The sequence below is a fragment of the Chamaea fasciata genome, unplaced genomic scaffold (assembly GCF_029207755.1).
Source record: "Chamaea fasciata isolate MVZ Bird 193981 ecotype frontalis unplaced genomic scaffold, bChaFas1.0.hap1 SCAF_3, whole genome shotgun sequence".
Lineage (NCBI taxonomy): Eukaryota > Metazoa > Chordata > Aves > Passeriformes > Sylviidae > Chamaea > Chamaea fasciata.
The window spans coordinates 98,635,690-98,651,140 of NW_027094088.1; the positions used below are offsets into that span (position 1 = coordinate 98,635,690).

General features: G+C 41.4%; 1 protein-coding gene across 2 annotated transcripts in view; it reads right to left on the reverse strand.

Moving 5' to 3' along the window:
• The window catches only part of KIDINS220 (kinase D interacting substrate 220), a 74,884-nt gene extending 63,550 nt beyond the window's left edge, over nt 1-11,334 (reverse strand). For both annotated transcript variants that reach the window (XM_066179889.1, XM_066179887.1), the window contains exons 1-2: nt 11,224-11,334; nt 3,846-3,995 (exon numbers count right to left, since the gene is read on the reverse strand). In XM_066179889.1, the coding sequence (XP_066035986.1) occupies nt 3,846-3,953 (108 nt within the window). In that variant the 5' untranslated portion in view covers nt 3,954-3,995; nt 11,224-11,334. The remainder of the gene's footprint in view (nt 1-3,845; nt 3,996-11,223) is intronic.
• Nucleotides 11,335-15,451: the final 4,117 nt, after the last annotated feature.

The following is a 15,451-nucleotide window of genomic DNA, read 5'->3' on the forward strand; positions in this document are numbered from 1 at the left end:
TTACATCTTTACAACTTGAAGCAACTCAGTCACATGGTTAAAAAATTAATAAAGAAATCTATCTACCTTAGGAACCACAATGGCCATTAAAACATGCACATTGATTCACATGAATATTTGCTAAAGCCTTGGAAAAAATAGTCAGGTTATATACCCCACTTTTATTTCACAGCATAGGAAATGCAGACATCACTCCTGTCCTCTGCAGCGTGGGTTCTTAGCAGACAGTCTCATCCCAGGGAAGATGAAAGATACAAAAGCTGGTTTATTTGCCTTCAGAAGTATTTTAAAAGTCAGTTAGAATCTGTCACCCTTCCATCAGCCTACTTTTGTGTCAGCAAATTTCTGAGATACAACTGCTCTGCATGCTGAAAAGTAAAACTTGCTAAATTTTAGAGTAAACTTATTTATTAAAAGTTTAAGAAATTAAGAGAATTTTTCTTGACCTCACTTCTGTTTTTTTCTCTCCACCATACAGAAAACTCAAATTATCTAGTCTCTAAATAATACAAAAGCTACAAGTTAGGAGCTATATACCAGCAATTTCCCTGGAAAGAATAAAAATCAATGCAGAATCACAATACAGTAATACCACCAATCTTCATAATTGAAACTATTAACAATATGATTAATAAAGATACTTGATGATTCTTTCTGCTCTCTACACACACAGAACCACAGAGATGCATGGATTCTTTCAAAAACACTTTCTGGCCCATCACCTGTTCCTTATGTAATTACATCTATAAGGTAATTATTTCGTATCAACAAGTAGTAGTTTTAGGTCTGGTCATTAAAAAAAAAGAATTTAAATGCTCAGAAAGTCAAAAGAAAATAAAATGCTACTTTTTAGAAAAGAACAGCTCTCTTTGGAGGAGAAAACAGTCATACCTTTTGCTCTTTAAGATATGCAAGTTAATAAGCTGGGAATACACACACCAAGTGATTTCAGAAATCCTGAATTGACCACTCTGCCTTCTGTGATCACTGGTCAGTGGACACAGAGCTGAGACACTGTTGATGCTGTATCTAGCAAGGATTTCAACACTGTCTCCCACCGCCACCAGGGACACTAATGAAGTAGAGGCTAGACAAATGGACAGTGAGGTGGACTGAAACAGGCTGCAGTGCTGGGCTCAGATTACTGGGACAAGCAGTACAAAGTCCAGCTGGAGGCCAGTCACTGGTGCAGGGAATCAATACTGGGATCCTATTTAACCCTTTCTTTAAGGACTGGAGCAATGGCACAGAGTGCACCCTCACAGCCTGGACAATGCTGGGAGGAGTGGCTGATGCACCAGATGCTTGTGCTGCCATCCTGTCAGAGGGCACTGACAGGCTGGGCAGACAGGAACCTCACTGTACTGAGTCCAGGGGTCTGCTTGGGATGCCCAGAGGGAACTGCACCCAACCTTGGTGAAGACAGGCTGGGACTGTCCTGTATCAGACACAGGCAATTCCAGCTGGCTCCAACCACCCCACCTCGGGATACAGGACTAGATAATCTCCAGGGATCCCCTCCAAGCAGTGCTTTAACAAAACACACAAAATCCCCTATTTCGGGCTGACCATTCTTCTCACCTCCTTCTGAACAGGTGCTATTGTTATCATTCTCATCATCTTCCACAAGAGGATAACACAAAAGGATCTTCCACAAGAAGATAATACAAAAGGACAATACATTCCAAATAAAAGTATGTCTGGGCAAGAAGAGGCTGTGGATAGTAAAATCACTCCCTCCGGTAAGAAGTGTCATATAGCTGCAGACAGGCTTTGGTTTTCTGAGACAGAATTTTCTATAGGAGTACTGAAAACATCCTTCCTTTTTTGTTAGAAGACTCTCAAATATAAGTATAATGTTATAATGTTTTAGCAACCATCACAAAGATTTCACCAACACAGAAACAAAAGATAATTACTACATCTGTGACCTCCAGATTCATTCTCAAAAGTTGTCCAGGAGTCTAGACACTCCACAACAACTAAATGCCCATATTTCTCACACACACATCAAGTACATCACAACTCAGTCTAAGTATTAGAGTAACCAAATTATAAAGGAGCACAGCTGTATCATTTTAGGGAAATCAATTTGTGGTGCCACCTAACAGGTTAGCACTCCTGCAGTCCGTGACAGAACAGAAGATTCAGAATTGAACATACAGAAGCTCCCTCAGTACCAAGAGCAGAAAGAATGGCACATCAGGAGAAAGTGGAGGCTGTTAGGATCAAAGTGTACCACAAAAAGCAAGCATCTATCATTAGCTGTTAATTCATGTGTCTGGCATGAGAGAGAAAAAAATCACACACGTGGAAGGATGTGTGAGAAAAGGCAGAGAGGCTGAGACTTGCCCCACTTAAGTGAAACTGATAGAGTTAATGTAACAAAACCACCCATACACAAACTGACTGGGACATCCCAGCATTTCTGGCAACTGACCACAGTCAAAAAACGCTGGTATAAACGGTTCGTAACAATGTGGGTGATCCTACCATTGGACAAGTCACTGCAGCCTGGGAGGTCCTGGCATTAGCAAACCTTAGCTTGCCAGCAATCTTTTTAGATCTCCAAAGGCACTCTCCTTTTGGTATTTTCTTTTACCCAAGAGGAAAAGATGTCTTCACAGGTCCCAAACTGGAAACTGAACTGCACTTAAAGCCACTGAATTCCAAGGAAGAGCTATCATTTAAACTAAACTCCTATCATACATACAGACCATCCCCACAAGGAGTTTATAACTGAGGCAAACCACACGCATCCGTCTGCAGAAATGACCTTCTCCAATGCAACAGGTAAGAAAACAGAAAACAACAGGTATCAGGGAAATGATCTCTGCAAAAAAAAGCAGTTGATGAAACCCAGGACTACATTTAGTCCCACCAATAGATGAAGAAAAATTTAGAAAAGAAGGTGAAGGCAGTGACAGTTGATAAAATCAACACGATCTGTCTGATTTCAGCCATGTTGTTAAAAGGAACTGCCAGCAGAGGGAACAGACATTCCCCTTCTCAGATATGCTACATGGCAGGTGGTGAAGTTCATGTGTATGCTCTGAAACTTAAAAATTCTCCCATCTGAAATACCTCAGCATATGTGCATACACAGCATGGAATGAATGTGCCAACAATGAAAGAAAACTGTCTTAATTGAAACCAGATCTAATAACTACAGTAAGGCTAATTTCTGTACACTGTTTTCCCATGTGCATGATGCTTTTTTGGTTTGAGTAATATATGCCAATGGACTTCTTTCCAAAAAAAATTCTTCCCATCTTATGCAGATATGAAAAATTGATCAACATAACAGATTCTGAATAATTCTCATATAAACCCCCTACTGTGTATCAAGACTTTTGTGTACTCCTGGTAAGCTCTAGACATACCTCTTGGATAAATATTTTTTCATCTACATGAGCATATGCTCACGTAAGTTGCAATATATGCTTTTATTTGGATTGCATAACAAAGTATCTCTTGACTGAAAACCAGGATGTGAGGCAAGGGTTATCACCATACCAGGTTTCACACAAAATGAACATATGCAGTTGGATCTGTGAACTAACAATTCTTAGCCACAGAAATACAGGTATAAACTCCATTCAAAAAGTAAGGATAGAGCTGCATTTTCCAGCTCAGAAGAACATTCTAGAAAGCAAATACTATGAAAGACGCTTGAGCTGGTGTCAGAGACTGAACACACAGTGCTCACATTATGCAAAGGTAAGCAATAACTTAAAAACAAAACTGAAATTTGTATATTGAATAACCAGTGTGATCTCACTAATTATTCATTCGGTAACTAATAAGCTGCAATGTGAAACTGACCTTTTCAAAAACCATCTTACCTCATTTCTCTCATCAACATCCCTGCATTTCTCAAGTAGCGCTTTCAGAGCAGGAACATTTCCTTCTTCTACGTAGGTCAACAGACTCTGACTCATCAGACTCGCCATCTTCACACACTATTTAAAATGCCTCTCAATAACAAAGCTTACCTGTGTTTCAGGAAAGAAAAAAAACCAAAACAGCAAATCATAAGTAATAGTAATGACATTTGACATCAGAAAGCATGAATTGTGTATGCTAATAACTTATTGACTGGGCACAAACACCTGCTATTCTCCTCAACAAAATACTCTGGAGATGTGCATTAAAAGGCAATACATTTCCCTCCAAAGTCTTAACTTTGTCTAAGTCTCTAGTTCTTAGAAAATTACAGAAATTACTCTAACTGTTATGTGTTTTCTAAATGATTATTTTGAATGGAATGCATATATGTATATGCAGCATTACAGGAATATCTGCATATATTAAATACTTTATATATACTCGTTATATTTACAACATAACCCTTATCCTTTATGTGCATAAGCAGAGCATTGAGACTAATCAGCATTACAAAATACAGTGATTCTAGCTGAACTGCAGCCATATGGAACCCTAAGAAACACGATTTACTAAATCAGTTATCACCAATTTTATGCAGACATGCCTGCATGTGATGGCACGTTGTTAACTTGCTAGTCAAACATAACGTGGCTTCTGTCAACTGATGATGTTTTTAACCTCTAATATGCAAGATAGCAAAAGTTTTTCTTTTTTAAGGCAGACCACTAAAACCATTTCAGACTTCCTGAAAAGCTGTGCCCAGTAAGTTCAGAGCACCAGTAGTACTACTGTGTTAAATTTATACACACACAGCAACAGAAGTTGAGTCACTTACTAGACCTAAATGAAGTTTCACTGGATGCGGAACAGGTCATGGGGCTAAACACAAGACTCCAGCAGCCCTTCACACCTTTCTCCTCACCAGTGGCTGACATGATCGTGCTCTGCTTTTCTTGCAACAGCAGAGGAAAACCTCCAGTTTAGTGTTAGCTAAAGCCTACTGCTTAGGCTATTCCCTCCCAGGGAGGAGTCAGACTAGTGGCTTTCCCAGGCAAATATTCTTACTTTTACTCTCAAATCAGAGCAGACAATGAATTTTTCTGTGCTTCCAACTGAGGTGGAACAAAAGAGACGAGAGGAAGCCAGCAAGAACTCCACTGTGCTTAGCACAGAGAAGTTAGTTTCGATTTGGAGATTTAAATCAAATAATCCAGCTCCACTTTAAATTGCTTACACAGTCTGTAACACCATCCTCTTTCCTTTACCAAGTATATTTAGTCATACACACTGTTGTCAGGATATGTTAGATACTACCTGAGCTCACCTACAGCAATGCAGACATAAGATGACCCACATACAGAAATGCCTTGTTCAAAATAATGCCAGTTAACACCTCAGTTAAGATGACAGCAGCTCTGAGTACGTGCAAATGAAATTCAGCTGCACGTCGATGTCTCATGACAAGAGAAACTACAGACATTTTTTAAAACCCACACCTAAAACCAGTGAAACAAAAAATAAATCTAGACTTGACACATAGAGCCCAGCAGCAGTTTTCCTAGGCACTGCCCAAGCAGCCAGTCTGCCCCACAAGAAAGCTATAAATAAACTAAGAACAGAAAGGTCTGTCATGCTTACTGTACGGTTAAATTACCATCAAAGGGGGTGAGCAACACCACAGTGGTGGTATATATTTGTCTCCATTTTTTTCAGTAGGAGGAAGAGCCGATTGAGAGGCTGCAAACTTAAAAACAAAAAAACCACTAAACCACAAAAAATACAAAATGTTTGAAAAGAACAGGCAATTTTACTGACTCAGTGTGGACACACTGGCTCCTACTGCCATTTCAGACACAAAAAATACCAGGAAAGTACCATCTTGCCTGGCATGCAGTTGCCAGCCCAGAACAGACCATGTCCCTCACAGCCTACAGCAGCATCTTACAACCCTATGCAGGAGACTCAGATATTCTCAGGCACTTAGAATGACATTAGACATTCACATACACCTGTATTCCTCCCATTATTTTTTACATTTGATAACAGAAATCCATGAATAGTGATGTGCTGCTAACTCCACTGCCACCCCAGGCATTTTCTGCTTCTCCTGTGCTATCTCCCAGCTTCTCTCCTATAGCTGTACCTTCAATTCCCATGCTATTTTCCATACCAAATACTAAATTGAAAACTGTATTAAGAACATCCCCAAAACATGACTAAATACGTCTCACCAAATGATTTATACTCTGCAGTTGCTATCAAAATTTCCCCAATTAATTCTTAGCTAGTGTGAAAAGAAAGAAAGTATTCAGCATTGCTTCTTCCTCAAAGTGAGATTCTTCCCTTGATGTTCCCTATGGGCGTATTTCCAAAAGGCAGAGGCAGCCCTGCTGCTCTGGAGATAAGCATCCTGCTTCAGAAATCCCAGTGGGCAACAGTGCAGCTTCTGCCTTCATGCAGAGCTTAAACCTCTGACTATCAGCAAAACACCTGATGCCAATGAACACATCTAGAGATGTGTTTATAAACTCCATGTAAAAATTGCTTTTATAAAATGAAAAAAGATTTGTACCGGTAAAACATCTCCAAGAATATTCATACTTCTTGTCCCCTATGCTTCACTGTCACATAATATCCCCTTCTTAGAATTAATAACAGGCTATTTTATAAAAACAAGAATCACAAAATCAAAATACTCTAATTATGCATTTTATATCCTCATGCTTTTATTTGCCCTTTTCAGGGAAGCTTCTTAGAGCATCCAAAGATGAACATCTCTGGAGGGCTTTAGGAAAGCACAGTTTAGGGACAAAAACAAAGACCAAACTGACAAAAATACCCCCACCACTCCAGAAAAAAAAAAATACGGTGGTATTAAGATTTTTGGAAACTTTGCTTTATTTCTTCCCCACCAAGAACAAAGAACATGCCTGAAATATGCCTGAATGGGTCTGTTCATAATACTTTCAGCCATGACAACAACTCAACAGCAGCTAAATACAGCCACAGTCCACCTTTTTATTAAATAAAATGTATGTTACTATGTTATGAAAATTGGGGGTTGGTCACTAAAGTGTGATTTCTTCCAATGCTTCAGATTTCTTTTAAATAATCATGAAAAATGAAGCAAGACTCTGAGGAACAGTCTCTGGTTAGAGAGGCAATTCTACTCTGGTCCCTCTAATGAAAAAAGCTCCTGAAATACATATTCATACAGTTTTCAAACAACCCTAGAAAAAAAAGAAAACTCTAAGGCTTATCCTTAACCAAATTAAAGGATGAGAACTTAATCCCTGCCAAATTTCATAAATACAGTGCAAAACCAGTATCATCCAAGAACACCCTATACACAAATAGTCCTTAATTGCTCAATTAACACATTTACTCTCTTTGACACAGCAGAAGTACTTTCACAACCCATAACAAAAAATTCAATTAAAACCATGATTCTATTTGGAAACCAATCCCCTTTCCAATAAGAATGAAAGCTGTAACTTTTCCCTCCCACCTGAGCGAGCTAATTTCCCCGTGCAAAAATCTGCTCTTCATTCACAATCCAAACTTTCAAGTTTGGAAATCTCACTATGCCCTTGGGTAGCAAATCCTGGTATTTTACAAAATTAACAACACATCAAGAACTATGAAGACATATAAAGTGCACTAATGCTCAGGTGAAGGCAATGTTTGCACAGGGATTAACCTGTTTTTGTAAGGTTCTCACATCCTGACCTGAAGCAGACAAACATTACCATCGTTTTGGAAAGACTGCAAAAATTTGTCAATTTTCAAAAAAAAATAGTTTCTCTCATCAACACCAGTACTGACAGCAAAGGTCAAATCTGCAGGTATTTTATGTATTCTCAAAACCTCTTAGTAGCTCCTAACTACATAAAAAATATTATTACCCACTAAATTTTCCTACTATCATAATTTTTACATAGATCTTCTGCATATTTTTTTAACTGTGCAAACAGTGATCTTTTACGAACAAATATCAAAACTCTAGCATTACTGAGAATACCTACTGAATACAAAAAAAAGAAAAGAAAGTCAAGATAGTAATGACATTAAATTCATACTTTTCATCATGCAGTGAAGACTGCTGACTACTTTTTAATGCCTCCTTCCTTTTCCAGACACAAAAGCCACCTTCCCAACATGCAACACCGTGGCAGATCTCTCAGCTAGCTATAAAAGGAAGTAATTACTGTGCTGCTCAAATCTGAGCACATACAACTCACATGTGTAAACGCACAGCATTTCACCCTTAAGAACTGGAAACGCCATCTTTTCAAATTAGAATTTAAAAAATGTGGAACATAGGAATTGTACACGTGAAATTTATTATAGAAAACTAACAAAAGTCAGTTTAGTGTTCTCACACATTTTTATGCTTTAAGATGGCATAAAGAAACACGCTGAAACATCACCTTCACTTATACCACACAGAACCTCACTAACACAAGCATTGCCCAGCCTTTACAACACCTCACTGTAATCCCTTCCTAAACGGATCTACTTCCTAAACATGAAGAGATCAGAAGTCAGGCAACACATGAAAGTGGCAAATATTTTAAAATATTCTTTCTATTGGGACTGAGTCAACCAGGATTCTGTTTAAAGAACAAATTTTCAGAATAGCTGAAATGAGTCTCTAAAAATATTAATTTCTGGTATTCAGAGTCAGAGAAATAACAAATCTTAGTTTCCACAAGTAGTCTACACCCACACTTCTTCTCCAGTGTCTGAAACTCCAGTGTGACTAATGACCTTATGCTGCATTTCTGCTTTTCCCTATTTATCTGGGAACATTCATTCTACTTCTCTTAACCACATTTCTGTTATCCAGGTGAGAAGACATTTTTTTAATTACCTTACTTTTTGTTACTTTATCACAAAGAACAAAATTGCAGAACTCCAAAATATCAAGACACAAAAAGTGAACTACAGCTAGACACACAGACAATCTTCTTTTGAAACCTGAAACCAATATAACTGAAAAAAAATTGCACAAAGGAGGTCTCTACTGTAACCATCATAATTGCACACAGTAAGAAGTAGGGGAAACTGGAAATACAGAAGTCCTTCTTTTCTACCTTATGCACTCAGGGCAACAGCTATTTCCAAATATTGCAGTGATGGGTTTTTTGTTAGTTTAAATAAAACAAAAGAGACCGGGGATTGCATTTAAAAGACAGGAAAGATGTAAATCTATATTTTAAATGCAGAGCTAGTTGTCAAATGATAGCAACTATCAGACATCCCTACGTTCCACTCTGGTTAAAAAAATCAGGAAAAGAAATCAGTTAAAATAAAGTGTGAAGTATTTAATAACAGGATTTATACTTTATCAGAGAAATCTGTCCACCTTCGAGACAAAATTTAAATATGGTCAATGAACAGTAACATACTGCTAAGAAATCTAAATTCTGAGACAAAATTCAAGTCCTAAACAAAATACAAGGTGCTCAGCCCTACAAATCACTATTTCCGGTTTTAAATAACTCAGATAAAAGAAAGCAACCAGGACAGTTACTAATATTAAGGGGTTTCTTTAAATGATACTAACCAACACAAATCAATTGTCAAAACCTGTACGAAATACACAAAGGCTCAAGAAAGTCTGCAACATCATCTTACAGTCTCATGTGACCAACACATTTCTCTGTATCATAAAATCAAGGGTTTGTTAGTCACAGACACAAGTTATACGACAAAAATCTAACTCTTTTAATGTTTCCACTTAAAAAGAGTGAATGGTGTGGTGTAGAACTTAGAAAAAATATGGCACCATTTCATAAGCTGTGATCACACAGAATTTCAAGCAGATTTTTATTTCTTAGTAACTAATTTATTTTAAATAAATGCAGAACAAAGAACAGATGCCTATACAGCAGACAAAAAGATGGGCTTTCTTTCTCAGAAAAAGATCTTCTGTTTTTCTGTCCATTTCTTTACTATTTGATCAGGAGAAGGAGTGTCGGGTAATTAATCAGGCAATGATTTAAACACTTTTCCAGCAAAAAACATATCACTGTAATATTCCACCATTAATCCTTTACCAAAAGTTATAGAGAGGAAAACACTTTTCCAACCAATTTTTAAGCATATATGCGAAGTGGCAAAGCCCCACTACCTTTAAGACATTGCTACTCTTTCAGTGGTGTCCTGTGGCAGGACCTGAAGCAATGGGCAGAAAGTGAAACACAGAATCAATTAAGCTGGAAAAGACTTCTGAGAGATCACTGAATCCAACCTGCGATTGAACACCACTATGTCAACTAGACCAAGGCACCAAGTGGTCTGTCCTTAAACACTTCCAGGGGCAGTGACTCCAGCACGTCCCTGGGCAGTCCATTGCAATGTCTAACCACTCTTTCTGAGAAGAAATTCCTCCTAATATCCAACCTAAACGTCCCCCGGCACAGCTTGAGGCTACATTCTCTTGTACTACCGCCTGCTGCATGGGAGAAAAGGCTGATCCCGACTTGGCTACAACCTTCTTTCAGGCAGTTGTGGAGAGTGATAAGGTCACCCCCGAGCCTCTTCCAAGCTAAACACCCCCAGCACTCCCTCGGCCACTCCGCACAGGATTGTGCTCCCGACCTTTCACCAGCTTCGCTGCCTTCTCTGCATTCAAGGGAGTCTCTGAGCATCAGGAAACACTGTTAGAGTGAGGGTGACCCAGCACCGGCACAGGTTCCCCAGAGAAGTTGCCGTCTCCGTTCTTGGAGACTCACCAAAGTCCTCTGGGCACGGTCCGGGAGATCCACGCTTGCTGTCCATACTCGAGAACGGCTGGACCCTATGACCTGGGAGGTCCCTCCCACCCTCAACCGTTCTGTTATTCTTTACCTTGGAAATTAGATGCCAAAAACTTCCCTGACAGGTCGAACCCTTATCTACCTTTCCGAGTCAATAAGAGAGACACACGGTACAAGAGGCTCCTCCACCCCCGGGACAGGGGTGACAGGGACCCCCGGCCGTGCCCGCGGCACTCTTCACCCGCGAGTGCCACCACCACGCACAGCGAGCCCGGCCCGCCCCGCACACGGCACCGCCGGAGCCCCGGGATGCCCGGGGCAGAGCGAAGCGGGCGCGCCGCCGCTCCCGACCCGCGGCCCTGCACCGAGAGCACCGGGGCGTGAGGGGACCGGGCCCCCGAGCCGCGGCAGCCGCGAATCGCCCGAGCCCAGCGCTCCCCTGGGGCCCCGCCGGGAGCGGCCCCGCGGCGCCCTTTGTTTGGCAGCGGGAGCGCCGCCTCCCCCACCGCCCCGTGCCCTTCCCCTGCCCTTCCGCGGCCGGCCCGCGCCGCCGCCTTCCGCCGCTACTCACCCACGGCCGGGCTCACTCGGCCCCTGCGGCGGCGGCCCAGGCCCAGACGGAGCCTGACACACACAGAGGCGGCGGCCCCGAGCGCCGCTCAGCTCGGCGCGGCGGCCATCTTCCGCCGCTGCACTCCGCCCGCCCGGGCCGTGACGCGCGGGGGCGGCTCCGCCCGGCCCCGGCCGCGCCCATCGCCGCGGGCGGCGGCGGCGGCAACAACGGGCCCGGGAGCGGCCCTGCCCGGGAGCGGCGCGGCACCCAGCACAGCGGGCCTGGCTGAGCCGGAGCGCAGCGCTGGGCAGCGCAGAGGCTGGCAGCAGCCTGGAGAGCCACCGGCAGTCACCCCCCGGCTGCTTTCTGATAGAAAAGAAGGGGGGGAAGGGTAGTGAACAATTGCTGCCTGGTGTACGGAGAGACTGGGGAACGAGAGGCTGGGAAGCAGCGCCGCGGAGAGGGACCTCACCGCGCGCCCTGGGGACAGTTTTGGGCTCCACAGCATAAGAAAGACATTAAGCTGTTAGAGCGTCCAAAGGAGGGCAACGAACATCGTGAAGGGCCTTGAGCCGAGGGAATACGAGTGGCTAAGGTCACTTGTCTTGTTCAGTCTGGAGAAGAGAGGCAGTAGAGGCCTCATTGCAGTTACAGCTTCCTGGTGTGCGAAAGAGGAGGGGCAGGCGCTGTTCTCTTTCTTCTCTGTGGTGACGGTGACAGGACCTGAGCGAACATCGTGAAGCTGAGTCGGGAGACGGAGGCTGAATGTTGGAAAAACGTTCTTCATCCACAGGCTGGTTGGCACTGGAATAGACTATCCAGGGAAGTTGTCAGCACCAAGGCTGACAAGAGTTCAAGCAGCATTCGGACAATGCTGTCAGGCCCATGGTGTGACTCTTGGAGTTGTCCTGTGTATGGCCAGGAGTTGGAGTCGGACTTTACGATTCCAGTGGGTCCCTTCCAACTCAGAATATTGTATGTTTCTGTGGTTTATACACAAAAGCTGTATCACTAACAAGTGCAGCTCCTCCTTGATGGCTGGGTTGTAATTTCCATACAAGTTACATAACCTCAGCTGACTTCTATGAATGCTCACAGGAAGGGCCTTCACCTGGGCAGGGTCTTTTTGACCAGTAGGAGTGATTTTTAGTATAATAATGAAGACAGACCAACTCTAGGATACACGGACCTTGAGTCTTTTGCCAAGTTGGCAACAGAAACATAGACATACGACAACATCTTGATTTACTGCATCCTTAGAGCTTCTTAGATCCAAGATGTCCTAAAGGATGCTAGCTGCTATCCTACTTATTAAGTCTCCTTTCTTGCTGATTAGACTTGAAAGTATATAAAGACCAAATATCAAGTAAATACTGATTTAAGATAATTTTGACATAATGCACATTTTGCAATACCACCGCATACTTTGAGACCCCAGCTTCTCTCAGACTCGCCCAACAGCCCAGATGTCCAACCAGCTTCATGGATATTTTGAAAATTCCCCTCTCAGCCCATGCCAGGGTGTGCATGGTTGCAGCCTCCTGATGCCATTCCCAACATTTTCTTCAGTTCTTTCATCAGTGCTTTCAGTGATGATAAAAAATGACTGTAAAATGTCATTTACATCTTCAGCACAGTCCAAATCCATGATAATGGATGTGTTTAATTCATCTGGACAACTGGATGAGAGATGATCTCTGATGACTACAGCAGTAACATCTCCCCAGGAGATCATGGAACCTTGCCTAAACCAAAGATGGCACAAACCAGCAAGGGAAAGGAGCATACTCCCCACAGTACTGCTTATTTCTAAGGCTACTGAGTTTCAAGGGTCAAAGCATTGATATAATTCTTTACAACACAGAGATCTTCAATCTCAGTAAAGAGCCACGACTGTTTCCTTCTTAAAGAAACATTTGACAGGGCTTCCTCTATACCCCAAATACTTACAAACCAGAAACCATGCAGCAAGGAATTTGCTCACTTTTTAAAGCATGAATTCTCCAATGACCTTAAAGTCTTCACACCCTGATAAAATATACGGCTTCCTTATATGCTCTAAAGTTGTTAAAACAAAGCAAAGGCACAAGCTGTGAAATTAAAAAAAAAAAAAAAAATTCCACTTAATCCTGCACCAAAACATTGGTTCAGCTGAAAACCTGGGAAAAATTAAGTACATAAAGCACATTCTCCTTCTTTACACTTATTTGCAGAAATGAAATGTGAACAAATGGAGGATGAGTCCCCGCAGTTAATGTGAGGCTGAAAAGGGTTCTCTACACCACCTGAACATATGCATAAGGGCCACCACTCAAGGAAGAGTGCTCCTGATGCTTCAGGCACCCAGATAATCTTGTGTACTTAAGAGAAACCACAATCTGACAAGACTGCCTTTGTTAGCCTCTTTAGGTTTATAGATTTTGATATACTTTCAAAATATTACTTTTTCACACTTTATACAAAAATGTATATTAGTATCTCACTTCATAATCTCCCATCACCCAAATCCTTAATCCCATACCATAGTGTTCCCACCCATCAGGTGTTAGCTGTGTTCTCACCATGTAGTTACAAATTTCAGACAGAAATAGTGGTTCCTTCCCTCCTGCATAAAAAGGAACTTTCAAACACTGTGAATATGGAGGCAAAAAAGGCATTTTTCTGTATGGATCATTAACTATCACCCACTTTTGCTTCAGGTGAGTCCAGCTTCCTGACATCCTTGTGCTCTTCTAACTTTTACTCTGTGCTTAGATTAGGAGCAACACTTCCCCACCACTGACTAATTCACATCGGCATTGAAACATGGTGCAATTGTGGTTTATTCAGTTTGGAAAGATCATGTGCAGCCCTTGTGGAGAAATAACTCCTTTGCTACTATGTATGATTCCCTTAGGAAGAACTGTAAGATGTACTGCCAAACTCTGGACAGATCTCCAACTCTCATCTAGTAAATAGGTTGAAGACATCTCCCACTAGAACCATTTCTGTATTCTGTACTGAAACATTCTGAATGTTATCAGGAAGTTACTCAGAACTAAGTTAAATATAGGCACAGGAAAATATCTGCTGGTTCCAGGATGCTCTTAATCATGACTGTTCCTGTGCAACAACTTAAGAATTTACAATACTTAGTAGCAGAAAGCTGTGTTTTATTTTAATCTCTACAAATGAGTTTTTCACTAAATACAGCAAAGTTTAGTTCATGAGGACACTTCATATTCCTGACTGACTGTTGTGAATGCGTATTTGAGAAGGCAATTTCCATTGCAGTCTAACTTCTGGTTAAAATAAATTTGCCCAAGTTTCTAAAATTGCATCTGTAGTCCTTTGTCTTGGAATGGCAAGTATTTTCATCTCCTGTGATACAGCTTGCTAAAAGAGAATTCCAAACACACAAGGCTCAAAAATACCATTGCTCCAGTAGGGCCTTTCAAGGGAACATCACACATTCCACATTCCTCTACGGTGGGACCCCTGGCAGAAAGAGATCTGGATAAGGATGTCTTTAAAAAGTTACACCATCTTTACAAAATTTGTACTGAAGTGGAATTAATACCAGATCAAAAGAAGAGAGAAAATTATTCAGTGTGAGACAGGAAGTGATGGAAACAGCCCATCTTTAGTAGTGACACATATCCCTTCACCAACAATCTGAGCTCACACAGTAAAAACCTGCAGGTCCAGGGGTCTCAGCCAGCTTAAGCATACTGTCACCAGCCAACAGAAACTGCCTAATCAGAGTCCTGGTAACTGAGTTTCAAAAAAAAAAAAAAGAAAGAAAAAAAAAAAAGTGCATGTGTGGTAGACATTTAGCCCTGCTTCTTTGGAACCAGCAATTAAAGCAACAGCTTCCTCAAAGCACTGAATTTGATTTCTCAGTTATAAGGTTTCCATTTCTCAAGCTAAAAACTCCCCAGGTGTCATATCCAGAAGTAGTGCTCATCGAGTAGCAATATGCTCTGAGATGGAAGGTTTAAATTGCTTAAGCACCTTTCCCAAGTAACAAGAGGCTAGACTCAAAATTCTGTTTACTAGCTCTACTGAAAAATAATTATACACATATACTTGTATATAGGCTTTAGAAAACAAACTAAATAAAAGCAATTTTGAACTAGAACATTCCAAATAACGGTGTTAATACATGCAATGTATATTTAGCAATCTAAAAGGAGAAACTGCATTAAAATAATTTTGTTCTTCACCACTCATTAAAGACAGACAGCAAAGAATTTAGAAAAACAAA